This window comes from Aquarana catesbeiana, linkage group LG10 (assembly GCF_042186555.1).
Source record: "Aquarana catesbeiana isolate 2022-GZ linkage group LG10, ASM4218655v1, whole genome shotgun sequence".
Lineage (NCBI taxonomy): Eukaryota > Metazoa > Chordata > Amphibia > Anura > Ranidae > Aquarana > Aquarana catesbeiana.
Window position 1 is genome coordinate 117230600 of NC_133333.1, and position 21649 is coordinate 117252248.

Genomic DNA, 21649 nt, shown 5'->3' on the forward strand with positions numbered 1-21649 from the left:
GTAAGATACAATATATTACGTTAGGCTTTAATACTGCTGTAAAGCATATCTGTCAGAACCTGAATCACCTGCTGGTGGCACTGTGGTTCCCAGAGCTGAAAAGTTTGGGTGTCTCCTAGTAGCCAGCAGATCCCAGTGCTTAGGCTCTACCTGTTGCTGGCTGCTGTGACTGTTTACCTACTGTGTTCTGTTTACCTACTGTATTTATTGATGCTCTGCACCTGACCTTGATCCTGATTCCTACTGTAATCCTGCTCCTGTTCCTATGCCCTGCTACCTCATATCTGCTCCCCTTGTTCCTGATCCCAGTCCTCTGCTCCTTGTGGACGGAGCCTAATAGGGTGTACCTTTTGCACGGAGTGTGGTCATGTGAAAAATCTAACATTAAGGCAGTTCCCTGACTTAGAGATGAGTCTTCACTGTGTGCAGTAAAATAACATACAGAGTTCCTCTGAAAAGCGACTTGTCACTACACACTGTAACTTGAATGTTGCTTTAGGAGGGATGTGCTGAGCCGGTGCCCACTCTATCAGTCCAGCGTATCTCTGTTACCCCACTCCCAGTAACAGAATGAGGTCCTGTCGTGCACCTAGCATGGACCTCATGCGTGCACTTACTAACTTTTTCCTTACCGTACCAATGAATCTCTGTAACGCAGCTTTGGATCTGGTTTCTATTGGATACCACCCGCTAGGGAGGGAGACAGACAACAACCCCCCTCGTTACCAGAGGACCTGTCACCTCACCAGGTATCACGCCTAAGGACTGGTTGCTTGGTGTCTTGAACTTGTGCTTGGTTACTCTTAGCAGCTACACTCCTCTTCTTTTTTTTGCCAAGTTAACCCTTTGTAGTGGTGTTGCTTCATACCCCATTGTGCTTTACAGACCCTAGTTCTTTAGATATACCAGAACCAACATGCACCCCTTTGAATAACTTCAGACTGGGCTTAGAAGGATTAATGTAACTTTACTGAAGAAGTGTGGCATAACAGTTCAATATGAACAACGTCCTTCCCCTGACCCTAACTATAGTAGTGTGGCTACCCAGGCATACCTCAGCGTGGAGAGAGTCCTTTATGGCATTGTCCATTGACCTAAATGTCTCTGGAAGCCCCATTGTCTTCAGCAAGCTGCAAGACACAGCAGACCACAAACGGAACTGACCGAATAGGAACAAGAACCAGCTCATGAACCCCAGCCTTCCCCTTTTTTATAGTGCAGGTGGGCTGGCTAGGACCAAAAAGCCGAGGAACTGAGCCTGCAACAGTTAACCCGTACCCCAGCCTGGGCCAGCCGCTTTTTTGCTAGTAGCAATACATTTCAACTTGCCTACACCATTAAAAATTGTTCTCCCTGGTTGTTCCTTGCTTCTCCTGTCTTACCCTGCTTCTCTGTGTTCTCCCACTTCATTGTATATATTGTATTATTTTTAGGTTGCTGGTTAGCTTTTCTGTCACTTGGTTCACTGTTGACATATACATAGCCTGATTTCAGTTTCATTAATTGCAGTTACACCGATCTGGCCTTCCCTGCTTCTTCTGGATACCAGCACTTGGCATCCTAATAGTATCCAACCACAAATGCAAAGATACAATGCATTGCAGGTTACCAGTTCATAAATGAGTTGGCTGTATTAGTTTCCTTTTTAATTGATTCCTTTTTTTCACCTGGTTATTCTGCCAGTAACACACTTGCTGTACTAGGGTTACATGCTCACTCACCTTACATTATCAGAATAACAGAAGCAGGACGGAAACAAAGAAACATCCTTCTATTCCAGTGGCAGCCCATCCATACGGGGTACAGGGGCGCTGCCCCGCTTATCCATGCGCCTGGCCCCTAATCTACATGCAGGGCGCCGGACACATGAATTCCAATAGAGTTTTTATTTTTAGGAGCACGTGATCAAATCCTGAGACTCTAATTGGCTTTAAAAAAGGGTGGGTCCTGGTGGGTCCCACCCAGTTGTTTGACAATAGACCCAGTTGTGTGACAATAGACAATTAATATTCGCTATTATCTTCCTGATTCTCCTCCCGGCCAATCAGGAAGTTGGTCCTGAGACCCGTCACCTGGTTGGCCAAAAAGAGAAGCGATCCTATTGGGCGCCGAGGAGGCAGGAGACGCAGGAGAAGCCACCGAAGCCAAGGAGGAGGAGATGCAGGGTGAAGCAACCGCCAGGAGGAAGTGCTGCCCGCTACCTAGATGGGATAAGTGCGGGGCTGTTGGCCGATCGGTAGGGGTGTGCCTGTGACCCGACCGACCAGCTGCCATTGTTCTATCCTCTTCTTCCATTGAAGTTCTGTAGTCCCCTGAAGTAAATAGAAGCAATTCAACTGATAAGCATGCAGTGCAAGGCATTGAAAACAGGTAGTTATTAGCTTACAAAATTTCTGGCAAGGTCAACAAGTAATTTTGCACTTATCGGATATAACAAAAAGCTTTCCATTATATATTGAACTGACCAAACAGGTTGGTTTAGACCAAAAGCTTTGGGGAATTGCCAGTGTGATCAGCATGTTACTAGTAAAGCAATGCAGAAAAAAGCATTTTAGCCATTATAGTATTTGCTATAGTTGCAGAATCTTACTTGTATTGTCAAGGAAGGAGAAATAAAATAAAAATAATAAAAGCAATCCAACAGATGATGTGATACCTTGTATAAGTTGAATGTATGCTCAGCTGTTCTCATTCTAGTAGCTTGATGCATGGTTTGAGGTGGCTTATTGAGTGAAAACACAAGGCTGAAAGAGGTAGGTCAGAAGTTATGCTATGGTGGTTGGGCAACAAAACACCAAGCATAAAAAATAGTGTATTTTTCAGTATGTCTTGTCTTCTGTTCCTAAATAGGTCTCTGCCAACTTGAAACTCAATGAGAAGATGGATGTCAAAAGAAAGTTGGTGAGTATAGGGTAATATGGTGTGAGGGTTAAGGTACAGATAATATTAAAGCCCCATTTAACTGACAATATATAAATGCTCTTCCTTGGCAGGTAAATGAGATTTTGACAGCACTGGGTCTTCTTGAATGCTGTGGAACTCGTACATTAAACCTCTCAGGAGGTCAGCGCAAGCGTTTGGCTATAGCCCTGGAACTAGTCAACAATCCTCCAGTCATGTTCTTTGATGAACCAACTAGGTATACATTTTCCATTATACTTACTGGTGTACTGTAATAATGTGAAGCTGTCTGTTGAGATTCAATGTAAATGTTTTGGCAATCATATTCATATAAATGGTACCAAACATAAATCAATAAAACAATATTAGAAGTTATCTTCTAAACTTTGTAACCATTAGCATAACTGTAACGTCCCAAGGTTTGGTTTAATTAATGCCGCGTACACATGAGCGGACTTTCCGGCATACTTGGTCCGGCGGACCAGAGTCTGCCGCACAATCCGATCGTGTGTAGGCTCCAGCGGACTTTTTTTTCCCAAAAGTCCGCCGTACCTAGATTTGAAACATGTTTCAAATCTTAGTCCGCCGCGGACAGGGTATTGCATCTACAATGCATCTTGCGTCAACATCACCCGGTGACCACGCCCCCCTAAAAGTTACGGTCCCAGCATGCCCAGGGACTGTGACGGCATAAGGGGGCGGGGTCTCTGCCTATATAAGTCACAATCGGAGCGCTCGCAGAGCATTCCAGCTGGAGAGACCTTCGTGTCAACATCTGGAGAAGAGAAGAGAAGAGAAGAGAGGAGAAGGCCAGAAGCCAGAAGTCCGGGCCTCCGCTGGCAAAAAGAGCGGCATGAAGACAGTGGAGGAGCCGGCAGAAGAACTGGAACACCGGGAGAAGAGGCCAAAGAGAGCGGAGAAGAGGAACCGGAGGGACCCCGAAGTCGGAAGAAGACCCCCGAAGCCGGAGGAAGACCCCCCCCGGAGCTGTCTAATAAATTATTTTAAAAACCTGTGTGGTGTGTTTTATTATTGACACTTTTTCCCTAGGTAAATGGGTAGGGTTACCATGTACCCCATACTCATTCACATAGGGTGGGGGGCCGGGATCTGGGGGCCTTCTTATTATAGGGGGCTCCCGGATTCCGATAAGCCCCCCGCCCGCAGACCCCGACAACCAATGGACAGGGTTGTCGGGAAGAGGCCCTTGTCCTCATCAATATGGGGACAAGGTGCTTTGTGGTGGGGGGGGCCCGCAGGGCCCCCCCTCCCCCAAAGCACCTACCCCCCATGTTGAGGGCATGCGGCCTGGTACGGTTCAGAGGGGGGGGGGGCGCTCGCTCGTCCCCACCCCCTTTCCTCACCGGCCGTGCTGTGTGCTCGGATCGGGGTCTGGTATGGATTTTAGGGGGGACCCTACGCTGTTTTTTCGGCGTAGGGGATTTCCCTTAAAATCCATACCAGACCTAAGGGCCTGGGATGCCCCGCGATGGGGCTCGCAAGGTGTCAATCTCGCCAATAAAAGCGGCGAGATTGACTTCCTTTTCTAGTCCTGTCGTACCCGAGTCACGTTCAAAATGAACGGACTTGGCCGTGTGTGGTCCGTCGGAGAGACGGGCAGACTTAGCCTGCCGGAAAGTCCGGTCGTGTGTAGGCAAGTCCGTCCGTTCAGAAAGTCCTGCGGGAAGAATGTCGGAAAAGTATGCTGTAAAGTCCGATCGTGTGTACGCGGCATTAGAGTTTATTTATTATTATTATTTTTATTTTATTTACCCTCTCTTTTATATAAATGGCTTTTAAAAATGTTGCGTTGAATAGAAGAAGAAGACTTAAGCCTAGTACAGCACACAGCATTATTTTTTTTTGGGTCGGAGCCGCTGTACTGAGAATCTGACGGTAGTACAGCGATCTCCCCCACTGAGCTGTTGTGTTCTGACAGGGGGATGGCCCCCTTGGCTGAGAGTGCTGATCGGGAGTCGGGGGGGCGCTGGTTTTCCAGCATGCCCGTCTGAAAGAAGCCAGTCAAACAGCTGAATTACACACAGGCCAAATGTCTGCCGGTTTTTATTAAACCGGCCGATGTCGCCCAACATTCGGGCCGTGTGTACTAGGCTTAAGAATCTGATAAGTAGTGTATAGATCCAAGCTAAAATGAAAGTTGAAGCCTCTATATATAGAACAACCAAGGGAGTTGAACTTTCACTCAATAAAATGAGCAAAGATTCATTTAAATTATCCAATCATGTGAAAAGCAAATTCCTGTTTACTTATTTTATCTATACACAGCTACAGTTTATTGGTAGAAGATTCTCAACTCAATTAGTAAATCAGTCTCAGTGTCTCCAAGGGAAGTAGTAGCTTCCCGGGAAACCAGAAGACCATTTAAGGTGTAGGTATTGCCAACATTTTTTATTTTAGATACAACATGGAGGGGTAAAATCCCTGCCACTTTATTTTTACAGTCTATGTCCCTTGTTCCCTCCACTACCCATCCCAGACTCCCAACTGGAAAGTGAGAGGAAAGCTATCCAAAGTGAAGGAAAATTACCTCCTTGTCAGCTGTCACCAGAACAAGAGTTTTATATGTCTAAAATGTTGGATTACTCATCACCTTCTGTCTCAGTGACAAAAAGATAAATAATAGAGCGTGAATCTTATCACCAGGGACAAAGATAAAAATGGATATTTGACAGCGGTTCTAGTCCTTTCACACTCCATTGAAAAAAAAAAAAGTTTGGGCTATACATACACTTTTAGGGCCCATTTAGATCTATGTGTGTGTATGCATGTACAGGTACGGTCTTTAGTGTTAGTTAAGTGTGTTGTCATACACAACATATGTTTCTTTTGTGCGATGAAGTGCATTTTGACACGTTAAAGGGCATTTTCAATGCATACAGACAGGTGAATCTTAATCATCAAAAAGTTAATTTATTTCAGTAATTCAATTCAAAAAGTGAAACTCATATATTTTATATAGATGCGTTACACACAGAGTGATATTCAAGCATTTTTTTTTTTTTATTTTGATGATCATGGCTTACTGCTAGTGAAAAACTAAAATTCAGTATCTCAGAAAATTAAAATATTACATAAGACCAATAAAAAGAAAATGGATTTTTAATACAGAAATATTGGCTTACTGAAAAGTATGTCTATGTACAGTATAGTATGCATTTAATACTTGAACGGGGCTCTTTTGCATGAATTACTGCATCAATGCAGCGTGGCATGGAGGCGATCAGCCTGTGGCACTTCTGAGGTGTTATGGAAGTCCACGTTGCTTTGATAAGTGGCCTTTAGCTCGTCTGCATTGTTTGATCTGGTGTCTCTCATCTTCCTCTTAACAATACCCCACTGATTCTCTATGGGGTTTAGGTAAGGCGAGTTTGCTGGCCAATCAAGCACAGTGATACCATGATCATTAAACCAGGTATTGGTACTTTTGGCAGTGTGGGCAGGTGCCAAGTCCTGCTAGAAAATGAAATCAGCATCTCCATAAAGCTGGTCAGCAGAGGGAACCAGGAAGTGCTCTAGAATTTCCTGGTAGAGGGCTGCGCTGACTTTGGACTTGATAAAACACAGTGGACCAAGACCTGCAGATGACATGGCTCACCAAATCATCACGGACTGTGGAAGCTTCACACTGGACCTCATGCAACTTGGATTCTGTGCCTCTCCACTCTTCCTCCAGACTCTGGGACCTTGATTTCCAAATGAAATGCAAAATTTACCACAGTCCATGAGGATTTGGGGAGCCATGTCATCTACTGGTGTTGGTCCATTGTGTTTTATCAAGTCCAGAGTCAGCACAGCCCTCTACCAGGAAATTCTAGAGCACGTCATGCTTACCTCTGCTGACCAACTTAATGGAAATGCTGATTTCATTTTCCAGCAGGACTTGGCACCTGCCCACACTGCCAAAAGTACCAATACCTGGTATAATGATCATGGTATCACTGTGCTTGAATGGCCAGCAAACTCACCTTACCTAAACCCCATAGAGAATCTGTGGGGGTCAAGAGGAAGATAAGACACACCAGACCCAACAATGCAGATGAGCTGAAGGCAGCTATCAAAGCAACCTGGGCTTCCATAACACCTCAGCAGTGCCATGGGCTGATTGCCTCCATGCCACACCGCATTGATGGAGCAATTCATGCCAAAGGAGCTCTGTGTATTGAGTGCATACTATACTATACATGGACATACTTTTCAGTAAGCCAACATTTCTGTATTAAAAATACTTTTTTTTTATTGGTCTTATGTAATGTTCAAATTTTCTGAGTTTACTGAATTTTGGGTTTTCACTAGCTGTAAGCCATAATCATCAAAATTAAAAGAAAGAAATGCTTGAAATATATATTTTATATATATATATATATATATATATATATATATATATATATATATATATAATATATGAGTTTCACTTTTTGAATTTAATTACTGAAATAAAGAAACTTTTTGATCATATTCTCATTTTATGAGATGCACCTGTATTTTCAATTTAGAATTACGACCCCTTTCACACTGGGGCGTTTTTTTCAGGCGCTTTAGCTTTTTTTTTTTTTCAGGCACTTTAGCGTTAGAAAAAAGCGCCTGTAAAGCGCATGAAAGAAGCCTCATCTGCAATACCAATGTGAAAGCCCGATTGCTTTCACACTGAGACCCCTTTCACACTGGGGCGCTGGGGCATTTTTCAGGCGCTTTAGCTTTAAAAAAAGCGCCTGTAAAGCGCCTGATAGAAGCTTCATCTGCAATCCCAATGTAAAAGCCTGAGTGCTTTCACACTGGGGCGCTGCGCTGGCAGGGCGTCAAAAAAAGTCCTGCAAGCAGGCTTTGCAGCGCTTTCGTGTTTTTGCCACCGGGCTGGGTGTGCGGATGGCCCGAGTCCTTTCACACTGCCAGCGCCTGAAAAACGCCCCAGTGTGAAAGGGGTCTAATGCCCCGTACACATGGTCGGACTTTGTTCGGACATTCCGACAACAAAATCCTAGGATTTTTTCCGACGGATGTTGGCTCAAACTTGTCTTGCATACACACGGTCACACAAAGTTGTCGGAAAATCCGATCGTTCTAAACCCGGTGACGTAAAACACGTACGTCGGGACTATAAACGGGGCAGTGGCCAATAGCTTTCATCTCTTTATTTATTCTGAGCATGCGTGGCACTTTGTCCGTCGGATTTGTGTACACACGATCGGAATTTCCGACAACGGATTTTGTTGTCGGAAAATTTTATCTCCTGCTCTCCAACTTTGTGTGTCGGAAAATCCGAGGGAAAATGTCCGATGGAGCCCACACACGGTCGTAATTTCCGACAACACGCTCCGATCGGACATTTTCCATCGGAAAATCCAACCGTGTGTACTGGGCATTAGAGTGGATAAATTTAACAGTCATTGACTGAGGCTTATTATTACATGTTATTTATTCACATGTGTGGTGCTAAATTACAAAACATGTTATATTAATGTGTAATTCCATCGAAAAAGTAATAAAAAAAAAATCAATCAAGTACAATTGTAGTACACTATTAGTAAGAAAAATTATTAGTGAATTGAAAAATGTTTCAAGGTAGGTCCCTTGAAAAAGCCTAATTGGTGTAAGGCATATTAGGAGGTTTTGTGTGGCACATCCCTGCAGCAGAGAACTCTTCTCCCTGGGGAGTCTATCAGCCAGACTGAGGTGGTGAGCTGTGGGTTTCATCCCGCTCTGCAGTGTAATGATTTGGATCATCAAGATCTGTGGATTACTTTGTGTCAAATAAAAGCAACAGTAGTGTAAACAGAGCGCACTATTCTATTCTTTGTATCCTTTTTATGGCCATTGATGTGATTTGTGGAGTAGACCTGTCAGTGGAGAGAATTTGAACTGCCAGAGAGTTGGAGCCATTCCTGTCTCCTAAAGGGAAAAGTTGCTGCATTACCATATATAATTTAAAGGTCTGGTTTATAAGGTGAGAATCCATCCTTGTGACTCTGGTGGTGGTTGGATTCTTTGCACAAGCACACAGGAAATTTAGTGTTCTTTGGAATTATTTCACAAATGTTATTATTTATTACTTATTGCATGAATGTTTTGTTTATGTATTTGATATTATTATTATTATTATAATACAGGGTTTATATAGCGCCAACAGTTTGCGCAGCGCTTTACAACATGGGGGCAGACAGTACAGTTACAATACAGTTCAATACAGGAGGGATCAGAGGGCCCTGCTCGTTAGAGCTTATATTAATTGTTTTTCATCATGGACTTTTTATTGCACATTTTTTGTTCTCATTTTTATAGTAATAGTGTACTAATATTATATTTGATCATTTGTTGTTCTGAGGTGAGCGCAATGATTTTACCCCACGTTTTACCCCCCGCTAGCGGCCGAGAAAGGGTTAAAACCACCGTAAAGCGCCTCTGCAGAGGCGCTTTGCCGGCGGTATAGCCGTGCCGTCCCATTGATTTCAATGGGCAGGAGCGGTAAAGGAGTGGTATACACTCCGCTCCTTCACCGCTCCGAAGATGCTGCTAGCAGGACTTTTTTTACCGTCCTGCCAGCGCGCCACCCTCGGGGCTTTCACACTAGAATCAAAGCAGCGGCACTTTCGGGTCGGTTTGCATGCGCTATTATTAGCGCAATAGCGCCTGCAAACCGCCCCAGTGTGAAAGGACCCTAAAGTAGTGAGTGTACAGATTGTATAACAGTGTAAATTTGCTGTCCCCTCAAAATAACTCAACACACAGCCATTAATGTCTAAACCGCTGGCAACAAAAGTGAGTACACCCCTAAGTGAAAATGTCCAAATTTGGCCCAATTAGCCATTTCCCTCCCCGGTGTCATGTGACTCATTAGTGTTACAAGGTCTCAACTGTGACTGGGGAGCAGGTGTGTTAAATTTGGTGTTATCGCTCTCACTCTCTCATACTGGTCACTGGAAGTTAAAAATGGTACCTCATAGCAAAGAACTCTCTGAGGATCTGAAAAAAAAGAATTGTTGCTCTACATAAACATGGCCTAGGCCAGTGATGGCAAACCTAGGGCACTCGAGCCAAGTCACCGGATCTCTACCCGTGTTACATCACCTCTAGATGGGCCACCTGTGATTGGTGCTCTGAGACAGACAGGGGTGGATTGAAAACCTCAGAGTGTGCAGTCCGGGGATCGCAGGTAGAGGGAGAACCTCAGCCATGTCCTTCGGCCAGGAGTTTTGCTACAGCTGATCCCAATCACCGCACTCAGCTGACGGCCATCACTAGCTCTATAAAACAGGCGGGCAGGGAGGAAGGGGTAGTGCTGTGTTTGGTGGAGAGTGTATGCTGGTAACGGCTCTATGGTGTATGGAGATTTATCATGTAAGTGACTTTGGCTCTATAATCTGATACTGGATGGGTCAGTTTAGACTGGGTGTCACTGCTGCCCCTGGAGGATGGGGATTGCTGAGGGCTCAGAGGGAGAAATGTACAGGTGAGAGGGGAGGGCGGGGACTCCTAGAGGGGCCATTACTGTAACGAACCAAGTGTGATCTCCTCCTGGGGATCAAACATATAGTGAGGTGAGCAGAGTTCTGCGCCCCCCTCCTCTGGATGCAGGCACATAACCTCTGACACGCTGCTGTGTACACCTGTTGCATTTTAGGCACTTGGGTAAAAAAAGGTTGGCCACCACTGGCCTGGGCTATAAGAAGATTGCCAAGACCCTGAAACTGAGTTTCAGCATGATGGCCAAGACCATACAGCTGTTTAACAGGACAGGTTCCACTCAGAACAGGCCTCGCCGTGGTTGACCAAAAGAGTTGAGTGCACGTGCTCAGTGTCATATCCAGAGGTTGTCTTTGGGAAATAGACATATGAGTGCTGCCAGCATTGCTGCAGAGGCTGAAGGAGAAAATGCATGTTGACAAGGGGAATGTAGAGGTGGGCGGGGATCTATTGACATCACGACTCCACCCACCGAGCTCCAGACAACAGACCCACCCACAGAATCTGCAGTTTTTCAGGTCTCATAACAGACAGAGGGGAGACATTTGACAGGTAAGGATACATGCAGGAGGCATGTATATCCTTATAGATAACAACTATGACAGTAGTTTAGAAAGGATGAGAGTGGGTTTACATCCACTTTAATTACCATAAGTAAGTAATATAATATACAATTAATTATTATATTATTTTTAGGGTAATTTACTATATTTTCAAAAACTGTACTCAAGTAGGTAGCTTAACCACCTCAATACAGGGCACTTTCACCCCCTTCCTGCCCAAGCCATTTTTCAGCTTTCAGCGTTGTTACAATTTGAATGACAATTGCGCGGTCATACAACACTGTACCCAAATGAAAATGCTATCATTTTTCCCCCACAAATCGAGCTTTCTTTTGGTGGTATTTGATCACCTCTGCGGTTTTTATTTTTTGAGCTATGAACAAAAGAAGAGTGACAAGTTTGAAAAACATATCCATTTTTTTTTAAAACAAATTTTTTCCTCAGTTAAGGACGATATGTATTCTTCTACATATTTTTGGTAAAAAAAAAATCGCAATAAGCATATATTGATTGGTTTGCGCAAAAGTTAAAGCATCTACAAAATAGGGGATAGATTTATAGCATTTTTATTTATTTATTTTACTAGTAATGGCGGCGATCTGCAATTTTTATCCTGACTGCGACATTATGGCGGACACATCGGACACTTTTGACACATTTTTGGGACCATTCACATTTATACAGCGATCCGTGCTATAAAAATGCACTGATTACTGTATAAATGGGACTGGCAGGGAAGGGGTTAACACTAGGGGGTGATCAAGGGGTTAATTATGTTTCCTAGGGAGTGATTCTAACTGTAGGGGGAGGGGACTCACAAGGGGAGGAGACTGATCGTTGTTCCTCTGTACTGAGCGCACACCATCGGTCTCCTCTCCCCTGACAGGACGTGGATCTGTGTGTTTCAGAGTCCGCACAGAGCCCCCTAACATCAGAGCCCCCTTAAAATCAGAGTCCGCACAGAGCCCCCCTAACATCAGAGCCACCCTAACATCAGAGTCCGCACAGAGCCCCCCTTAGAGTCTGCAGAATTTTCACTTACACTGTAAGGTGAGAGCTCTGTGGACTCTAAAGTAAAGGGGAACTCTGATGCAAAGGGGTGTTCTGGAAACCCTGATTTAAGGGGGAATGCTGTGGACTCTGGTGTAAAGGGGAACTCTGATGTAAGGGGGTTTCTGCTCACCAAAGCCCACCCTTTATAATAAAGTCCACAGAGCACCCCTTACATTAGTTTTATACAGTGGGAGACAGGAGAGAGGGTGAGCTTACTCACCCCAGGATGGAGGCTCAGGCTGTCTGCAGCTTTTCTTTTCTGGGTTGAAACTTCCCACCAGTGGCGACCCGTCCATTAGGGGCATCCGGGCGCCGCCCCCTCTATCCACGGTCGCCACATCCTAATTAATGCTCTATAATCCACGGCTGCTACCCCCTATTCATGTGTCTGGCCCCTTTCAGGATGCCTGGCGCATGAATTACAACGGGGTGTTTTTTTGAAGCACCTGGTTACATCAGAGCATTGTGCACCTGATTACATCAGAGCATTGCGCCATGAGCCCACCCAGGTGTTACAACAGTGAATGAATATTCGCTGTTGCAAAACTGATCCTCCTCTTGGCCAATCAGGAAGCGGGTCCAATAGCCATCACCCGACCTGCTGAAAGGACAGGTGATCCTATTGGATGCCTAGGAGGAGGGGAAGAGACGCACAGCAGAAGCGTTGACTAGAAGACATAGGAGCCGCTGCCCAATGCATGCCGCAGCCTGAATTCTGCCAATGACCCAATCCCCGGTGCTGCCCGATGTGCCCGCCGCTGCCCAATGTGCCTGCTGCCTAGATGGGGTAAGTGCAGGTGGACCGGCAGACAGTGAGGAAGGGGGGAGTTTGAGGTGCCGCGGGGAGGTGGTTGTTTGCCGCCCCCCCTCACCAGACAAAAAAAACACCAGCCACCACTGCTTCCCACTCCCTATATCCCCGGGGAGTGTGTTCGGGCAGATCCAGCAGGAGAGGGGGGGAGGGAAGAGGAGCATGCGGAGAAAGGAGGGGGTGTCAGCACCGGCTCTGAGAGAGAGACACAGTTCAGCCCTGCAGCCATCAACCTTGCAGGAGACACAGGCATGGCTGCACAGCACATACCATCACATACCTGGATTATTATTTTTATTTTTTACTTTTTGTATCTAATGTTCTTTATATTTCATGGTGTGTTTTAATCATGTATATGTGCATGAGTGCATGCATAAGTGTGTGCACATGTACTTATTATCACAATAAGGTGTGTGACAAATAGTGGCATACATATGGATCACCCAATATGCAGTATAGCTGATTCCCCTTTTTTGGATAATTGCCTGCAGTCAATTAAGACAATTAATGGGTGAGCCAGTGATCCTTGGAGCTACTATTTATTCTCAAAGTTTCATGTCTGTAATGTGGTTATGGCTTAAGGCCTTATAGGCTGAAAGTCAACTGTTCTCATTTGCATTTGGTCACTGTGGCGGATCATCTTTTCCTCATGGCTGCACAGTGGTATGTGATCGGCGGTCGTGACGTGTGTCAGCCCTGTCCAGGCAGCGGTTACTGCTTACCTCACAATGTGCGGCCTAGTCATCAAAAGGCCTGGGCACTGGGACCCGGCCAAGCCCAAACAAGATGGCCACAAGTTTTTATTGTCTCTGGACTGGATCCAAGATATTCCAGCAGGCGGCGCCAGCGGGCCCCCTTCCATGGCCAAACCGACCGCTCAGTCCGCCCCTGACTACAGGATAACAGTATTATGTGTATTGTACGGCAGGTGCAGTGAATAATGTGTAAAATGGTGTAAGATGTAGGGTGTAAGTGTAAAATGGTGTAAGATGATCGCGGCGATCGGTGGAGCGGTGTGTCAGTCTGACACACCGCTCCACCGATCTTGGTAAAGAGCCTCCGACGGAGGCTCTTTACCACGTGATCAGCCGTGCCCAATCATGGCTGATCACGATGTCAATAGGAAGAGCCGTTGATCGGCTTTTCCTCACTCACGTCTGACAGACGCGAGTAGAGGAGAGCCGATCGGCGGTTCTCCTGACAGGGGGGGTCTGTGCTGATTTTTTATCAGCACAGCCCCCCCTCAGATCACCACACTGGACCACCAGGGATCGCCACTAGGACCACCAGGGAAGGGGGCAACATGTGGATGGCCAGGTATGTACCCCATGGCCATCCACATGTGCCCAATGTGCCCAGTTAGTGCCCAATCTGTGCCAATCAGTGCCCACAAATGGGCACTGATTGGCACCATTATATAGCACTGATGCCCAGCAATGCCACCCTTAGGGGCATCAGTGCCATCAATCAGTGTCATCAGTGCCACCCATCAGTGTCCATCGGTGCCACCTGTCAGTGCCCATCAGTGCCCATCCGTGCCACCTATCAATGCCACCCATAAGTACCCATCAGTGCCACCCATAAGTACCCATGAATGCCACCTACGAATGCCCATCAGTGCCCATCGGTGCCACCTATGAGTGCCCATCAGTGCCGCATACCAGTGCCACCTATCAGTGCCCATCAGTGCCGCCTATCAGTGCCCATCATCAGTGCCCGCCAGTGCCACCTCATCAGTGCCACCTCATTTGTGCCACCTCATCGGTGCCCATCAGTGCCGCCGATTCAGTGCCCGTCAGTGCAGCCATATCAGTGCCCGTCATTAAAGAAGAAAACATACTTATTTCCAAAAATTTTTAACAGAAACAAAGAAAAACTTGTCTTTTTTTCAAAATTTTCGGTCTTTTTTTATTTGTTGCGCAAAAAATAAAAAACGCAGAGGTGATCAAATACCACCAAAAGAAAGCTCTATTTGTAGGAACAAAATGATAAAAAATTGTCATTCAAATTACGACAGCGCTGAAAGCTGAAAATTGGCCTGGGCGGGAAGGTGTCTAAGTGCCTGGTATTGAAGTGGTTAAAAGAGAAGTATGGGTTTCTTTCTTTTTTCAGTTTCATACTTACCTAGATGGGTGCAGCATCGGTCTGATGCTGCATCTTTCCCCCGGCGCCTCTGCACTGAGAACCGAGCACTTGAACATCACTGATCACTCAGTTTTCAGAGCTCCATGAGCAGAGAGTTGTAGACTGTCAGTCACAGACTGTCAGATCACTGGAGCGCTGAGCTATGGAGGGACAGGGAGCGTCTGTCTCAGACTCTCAACGACACACTGAGAGGCTGAGTCGGGTATCAGTCCAGGCACCTGGCGGATCCAGACTCCTATTATCGGGATGATGTGCTGCCAGGGACGGATACAGGGGGGCAACGGGGCAATTGCCCCCCAAAAAATATTACTGACAGACTCCAGTCTAGTCCTGAGTCTCTCTCTCTCTCTCTCATATCAGTATCATCAGTGGCGCAGAGAGATAAAATCTATTGTCATTAAGACGCGCTGGAGCCTGGAGAAGATGGAGGGAGGGGGTCTGTGGAGCCTCGCCGTTGGCTTGGACTCTAGTGTTCCCTGCACTGGTTGCTGGCGCCTGTGCCGACTGGTGTCTAGCAACCAGTGGTGTCAGTCACGTCGGAGCCGCTGCTGAGGAGGAGGAGAGCACCAGCATTCAGAGCGGAGCCTTCTTCTTTCTCTGCCCCTGAGCTGAGTAAGAGTGTTGGCTCCACCTACCTCCTCCCTCCATCTTCACTGCAGCTGCGGCGTGAACACAGGGTGAAGCAGTTACTGTGTGTCCCTGTGTCATGCTGCCTGCAGACAATGTGCAATTCCGGATCCCGCTCATCTCCATTGATCCTGCATGGGAGCCCCTCCCCCCACCAGAGCACCAAAATATTTTAATAAAAGTGAGTACAAAATAATTAATGAATGTGTAAAATTGGCAGTGATCAGTGATTTTTAGCAGTACTGCAAAATTGCGGCGTACAGATCGGACACCTAACTGACACTTTTTGGGGACCAGTGACACTAATACAGTGATCGGTGCTAAAAACATGCACTGTCACTGCACTAATGACACTTTCTGGGAAGGGGTTAACTTTAGGGGTGATCAAAGGGTTAACTGTGTCCCTAGGGGGTGCTTGCTAACTGTGTGGGGGATGGATTTATTATATGAACAGAGTGATCCGTGTTCCTGGTTAGCAGGTACACAAGATCACTCTGTACATCTCTGACAGAACGGCGGTCCACTGTTCTATCTCTGCGGGGAGCGATCACGGGTGCCCGGTGGACATTGCTTCCGCTGGACCCGCTGATTGCCTCCCCTCTGGCCAATCAGCGTGCGCGCCTTCGCTGGCTATTGCACGAAATGGCGTACAGGTACACCTTATTTTCTGGCAGTGCCCCTCCCGAGACCAGATGCTGGACCCGCCCCTGTGTGGTGCCTGGACTGATATCCGTGACGTCAGTAGCTCTCTGCTGAAAATGGGTCACCGGAGTGAAAAACAAACTGCACTCCTGTAATCCATAGATGAAGCCCAGCCAAACGAGCTCAGGCTGGACTTCTCCTTTAATGCTCCAGGGTTGCAGTATATCATATATTTATTATTCTGTGGTACAGTTAAAAATATATACTCTATTAAAGAGTACACGATACAGTGCATTCATGTTGCACGTACAAAGTGTACAGTGTACTCATGCTGCAGGATTGCAATCTGCTAAGTAGTCATGCAGTAAGATTGTATTTGTTTGTTTGAACTGCAGAGCTGCAGTATAAGGCTCCACACACACAGGGCGTTTACCCAGCTCTCCTAAATGCCGTAGCTCCTGGCAGCAGTGTTTTGGCAGAAAAAATGCTAGCTGTGTGTAAAACCATCAAGACGGGTAAAGGCACTTCAAGAGTTTGCGTGTTAATTTATTTAATTGGTCAGAATAATAATTTATAAGTACCTGTAATAAAATAAATATATGTTCTGGCTAATAATATATTGACGCAACTAGCATTAACGTACATTTAGATGTGTTTACACGCTTCAAGTGCTTTTTCTGCCAAAACACTGCTGCTCCTGGACACACTTGGCAGTGAGATTTTTTTTTCTGCCCCTAAACACCTATGCCTCTAACTGCCTCTACATGGGACCTTAGTTGTATTTTATCTACCTGCAATATTGCAGAATGTATATAATACCAGTTGTAACATTATTATTTAGGTTTTTATTACCCTGATTTATAATTGCCTGGGCTCAGATTCTTCTTTCATTCTATATTTGGTATATGGTAATTCATTTTATATACAGTTTTTTTATTTTATTTACTTATTAGATGCACACAGTTTTGCATTGTTTTAGGGATTATGTTGATTTTTGGTATTGGTTTATCTCTACTATCCTATCAGAGGTTTGTTTATAATTTTATTTTTGATCCTTATATGGCATTTGGATATTACAGTATGCTTAATTTACTTCATACATTTTTTACATACACATAGTTGTATAGGTTGTAGTAATGGGGTTGATTTACTAAAACTGGAGAGTGCAAAATCTGGTGGCGTTCTGCATAGAAACCAACCAGCTACCAGGTTTTTTTGTGTGAAAGCTTAATTGAAGGAGCTAAAGTTAGAAGCTGATTGGCTACTATGCACAGCTGCACCAGCTTTTGAACTCTCCAGTTTTTGTAAATAAACCACAATGTGTTAAAGACCCATGTCTACTGGTTAGGGTAGTCGCCATTTAGAGTTAAATTGACCATTGTTACATTTATTATTCTTTGATATTGGTGGGGTTGATTTACTAAAATTGGAACACTCAGTGTGATGGGAGTCACTTTGGGCGAGCGGCTTGTGGAACCCAGCTTATCTTGGAGAGCACTGGAACCTCCTTGTTTAGCTCCCCTGGCCCTTCCTATGTGTAAGTCAACCTGTGTCTATTAGGGGCACAGAGGTCCCAGTCTGATCTGCTCTAGTCAGACTCACTGTACAACCACACTGGAATATTATGTATATATATATATATATATATTAGAGGTCGACCGATATATCGGCCCGATATTTGGCTTTTTTTTACTTAATCGGCATCGGCCGATTGTGCTGATAAAAAAAGCCGATTATACCTTCAGCGGGACTTGCAAATGACTTCTGTAATAGAAGTCAATGCAAGTTTTCTGAAGTTTTCTTCTCTCCTCCTCTGGGCAGCCTGCCAAGTCTGATAAGAAGATACATTTGTATCTCTTCAGGTTTTTTTATCAATAGACTGAACTCCGTGGAGAAGTTCTCAGTTTAACCATTTAAAGACTAAATCTTTTCTGACACTTGTTGCTTACAAGTAAAAATCCTGTATTTTCTGCTAGAAAATCACTTAGAACCCCCAAACATTATATATATTTTTTCTAGCAGAGACCCTAGGGAATAAAATAGCGGTTGTTGCAATATTTTATGTCACACGGTATTTGCGCAGCGGCCTTTCAAACGCAATTTTTTTTTTAAAAATACACTAATGAAATAAAAAAAAAAAAAAAAGCAGTAAAGTTAGCCCATTTTTTTTCGTCCAAAAGTTTTGATTACCTGTTTTTGTGTATTTAATATTTAAGATAGTTATTTTTTTTTTTAATCTAAATTCTACATACAAGTGTACTGATTGGAGGTTTGTTTTGTTTAATAAATGTTTAAATATAAAAAATTTTCTGTATCACTTATTACTTAAGGCTGCTTTCACACTGGAGCGGGCATGCGTTGACGGTAAAACGCTGTTAGTTTTAGCGGCGCTTTACCGTCATTTTAGCGGCGCTATTCGGCTGCTAGCGGGGTGCTTATAACCCAGCTAGCGGCCGAAGAAGGGGTTAAATGCGCCCCTGAAGCGCTGCTGCCGAAACGCTTTGCAGGCGCTTCGGCAGCGGTGCGCATTCATTTCAATGGGCAGGAGTGGTGGAGGAGCGGTATACACCGCTCCAAAGATGCCGCTTGCAGGACTTTTTTTTTTAACATCCTGCCAGCGCATCGTCTCAGTGTGAAAGCACTCGAGCTTTCACATAGACTGCAGGGGAGCCGTTTTACAGGCGCTATTTTTAGCCCAAAAGCGCCTGAAAAACGCCCCAGTGTGAAAGGGGTCTAACTGTTAGATTTTATGCGATGAAGGGAAAAAAAAAAAAAGAAATCGGCCTAATATATCGGCCCAAAAAAATCGGCATCATATATCGGCCATCGGCCACCGCGATTTCTAAATATCGGCTTTGGCATCGGCCAGAGAAAAACCCATATCGGTCGACCTCTAATATATATATATATATATATATATATATATAGTCTCATATACTGTTGTAGACTGTTTAGTAGATTGTTTGAGGTGTGGCTGTGTCCCATTTTTCTATTGTTTGTGTCTGCCTTGGGAGCAACCTATTATGGAATGTATTTGTCTCTGTGGATTAGCTGTGGGGGAGAGGGATTTTTCCAGCAGCCCCTCCCAAATACAGTCTACTGATGAAAAGTTTGAATACACCTGTGTCATGCTACTGGTAGAGGTAAAGTCTACCCCACCCTGTTTCATTATGCAAAGAAGGGGGGATTGTCTCCTGAGTGTATATCTGTGTGCCCTTGTTCAAATAAACAGTTCATGTTCCAGCCTTGTAGCCAAATGAGTCCTGCCTGGTTCTTGGTTGTAATATGTGGCTATGATAAACTAATATCTATATTCAAACTGGAGGAAGCGGTATATGATGGAAGCACTCAAGCTGAGTGTGGGATGTTTCATTACACTCAGAATCTGGTGCAACTGTGCATGGTAGCCAATCAGCTTCTAACGTCAGCTTTTTCAATTAGGCTTTGGAAACCTGGAAGCTGATTGGTTTCTATTCATAGCTGCACCAGATTTTGCACTCTCCAGTTTTAGTAAGTAACCTCCGGTGGGTCAAGTTTTTTGCTGAGGATATTTTAAATGTTTTGTGTTTTTTTTGACTAATAAATTCTGATCCATTTTCGTTAAAGGGGGTTGTAAAGTCAGAAGGTTTTTTTTTATCTTAATGCATTTTATGCATTAAGATAAAAAAGCCTTCTGTGTGCAGCAACCCTCCTAGGCCCCCTAATACTTACCCGAGCTCCATCTCTATCCAGCAATGTCCAGAGTGTCTGGGCTGTCCAAGACTCTCCTTCCTGATTGGCTCAGACACAGCAGTGGCGCCATTGGCTCCCACTGCTGTCAATCAAACTCAGTCAGCCAATCAGGGGAGAGAGTGGGCGGGGCCAGGCCACGGCCCCAGATCTGAATCAAGCTGTCTGCTGTTGGGGCACTCAACAGGAGGGAGGGGCCAGGAGCACAGAAGAGGCACCCGAGAAGAGGAGGATCTGGGCTGCTCTCTGCAAAACCAACTGCACAGAGCATGTAAGCATAACATGTTTGTTATTTTTATAGGGAAAAAAACAAGACTACAATCACTTTAAGATTATTTCTGTCACTTTAATTTGATAAAGACAGTAAATAAAACATAAAATGAAAAGCCACATACATTACAAGGACTGTGAACTTTGTTTTAGCTTTTTAAAGCTGAACTCTAAGCAAACATTTAAATACACAGGATTTGTATTGCTATTCTTACAGTCCTGAGACTACACGTCTTTATCACGTAGCACAACCCAGTGTGGTAGGGCAGAAAACCTGATTTTTCTCTGCAGCAAATAAGTAACACTTACAGGTCTTGTCCCTCCCTCAGCCTGTGACTGGACAGTGAAAGAAGCAGCAGCAGCAGACTGATGGGCTGTCTGTCACTCTGCTCTCTCCTACTAATAGCACGTTCCTTCTTAGCACAGGGATGCTGCAGCACAATAAATTTGCACCTTGTGATGCTTTTCCTTATCCCAGTTTAAGCTTTTCTGTAAAGGAGAGTGCAAAAGGCTGACACCATAGTCAGGTATTTACACTGCTTGCTTTAAAAACATTTATAGTGTCTTATGCCGCGTACACACGGTCGGACTTTTCGTCTACAAAAGTCCGACAGCCTGTCCGACATACTTCCGACGTACCTTCGGCGGACTTGCGGCAGACTTTCTTACGAACGGACTTGCCTACACACGACCACACAAAAGTACGACAGCCTAGTACGCGGTGACGTACACCAAGTCCGACGAGACTATAAAACGGAAGTTCAATAGCCCGTACGACACCCTTTGGCTCCTTCTGCTAATCTCGTGTTTATCTCGTGTTAGTAGAAGTTTGGTGAGAGACGATTCGCGCTTGTGAGACTCGTATTTTTCAGTTCGTTTTAACTGTTGTTCAGTCTGTGCTTGTGAGGTTTGTATCTGCTTTTCAGTGCGTCTGGTCAGTTGGCATTGAGAAATCTTTGTTTTATTGGCCGCTCGTTCCTGATTTTCAGGTCGCTCTTCACAGGCCTTGCTGTTCTTCAGTGCGTTCTGTTTAGTGCGTTCTGACCAGCCGACCGTTTTGAAACCATGTTACCTGTACGTACTTGTCGTCGAGCTCGTGCATTGTATGTGCTTGGTGCTGTAGTTTATTCTTCAGCCCAAGACCAGTCCATGAACAGGGCGAGGAGGAGTTCATGGACCAAGAATTGGTTGCTTCAGCGTGACCAGTTCTGTCACATGCCTTTGCTCCGTGAGATCCGTGAGAATAATCCTGAGGATTTCAGGAACTTTCTCCGGATGACGGACCCCGTTTTTGACCGTTTGTTGGCTTTGCTGACCCCCTATATCAGCAGGCAGGATACCTGCATGAGGCAAGCCATCACTCCGGAGCAGAGGCTGGTCGCTACCTTGCGGTATTTGGCCACAGGGAGAAGCCTGCAGGACCTTAAGT

At 45.1% G+C, this 21649-nt stretch overlaps 1 protein-coding gene across 2 annotated transcripts in view; it reads left to right on the forward strand.

The window, feature by feature from the left end:
* ABCG4 (ATP binding cassette subfamily G member 4) overlaps positions 1–21649 on the forward strand; it is a 124961-nt gene that overhangs the window by 56292 nt on the left and 47020 nt on the right. For both annotated transcript variants that reach the window (XM_073602529.1, XM_073602530.1), the window contains exons 5-6: positions 2851–2901; positions 2994–3139. In XM_073602529.1, the coding sequence (XP_073458630.1) occupies positions 2851–2901; positions 2994–3139 (197 nt within the window). The remainder of the gene's footprint in view (positions 1–2850; positions 2902–2993; positions 3140–21649) is intronic.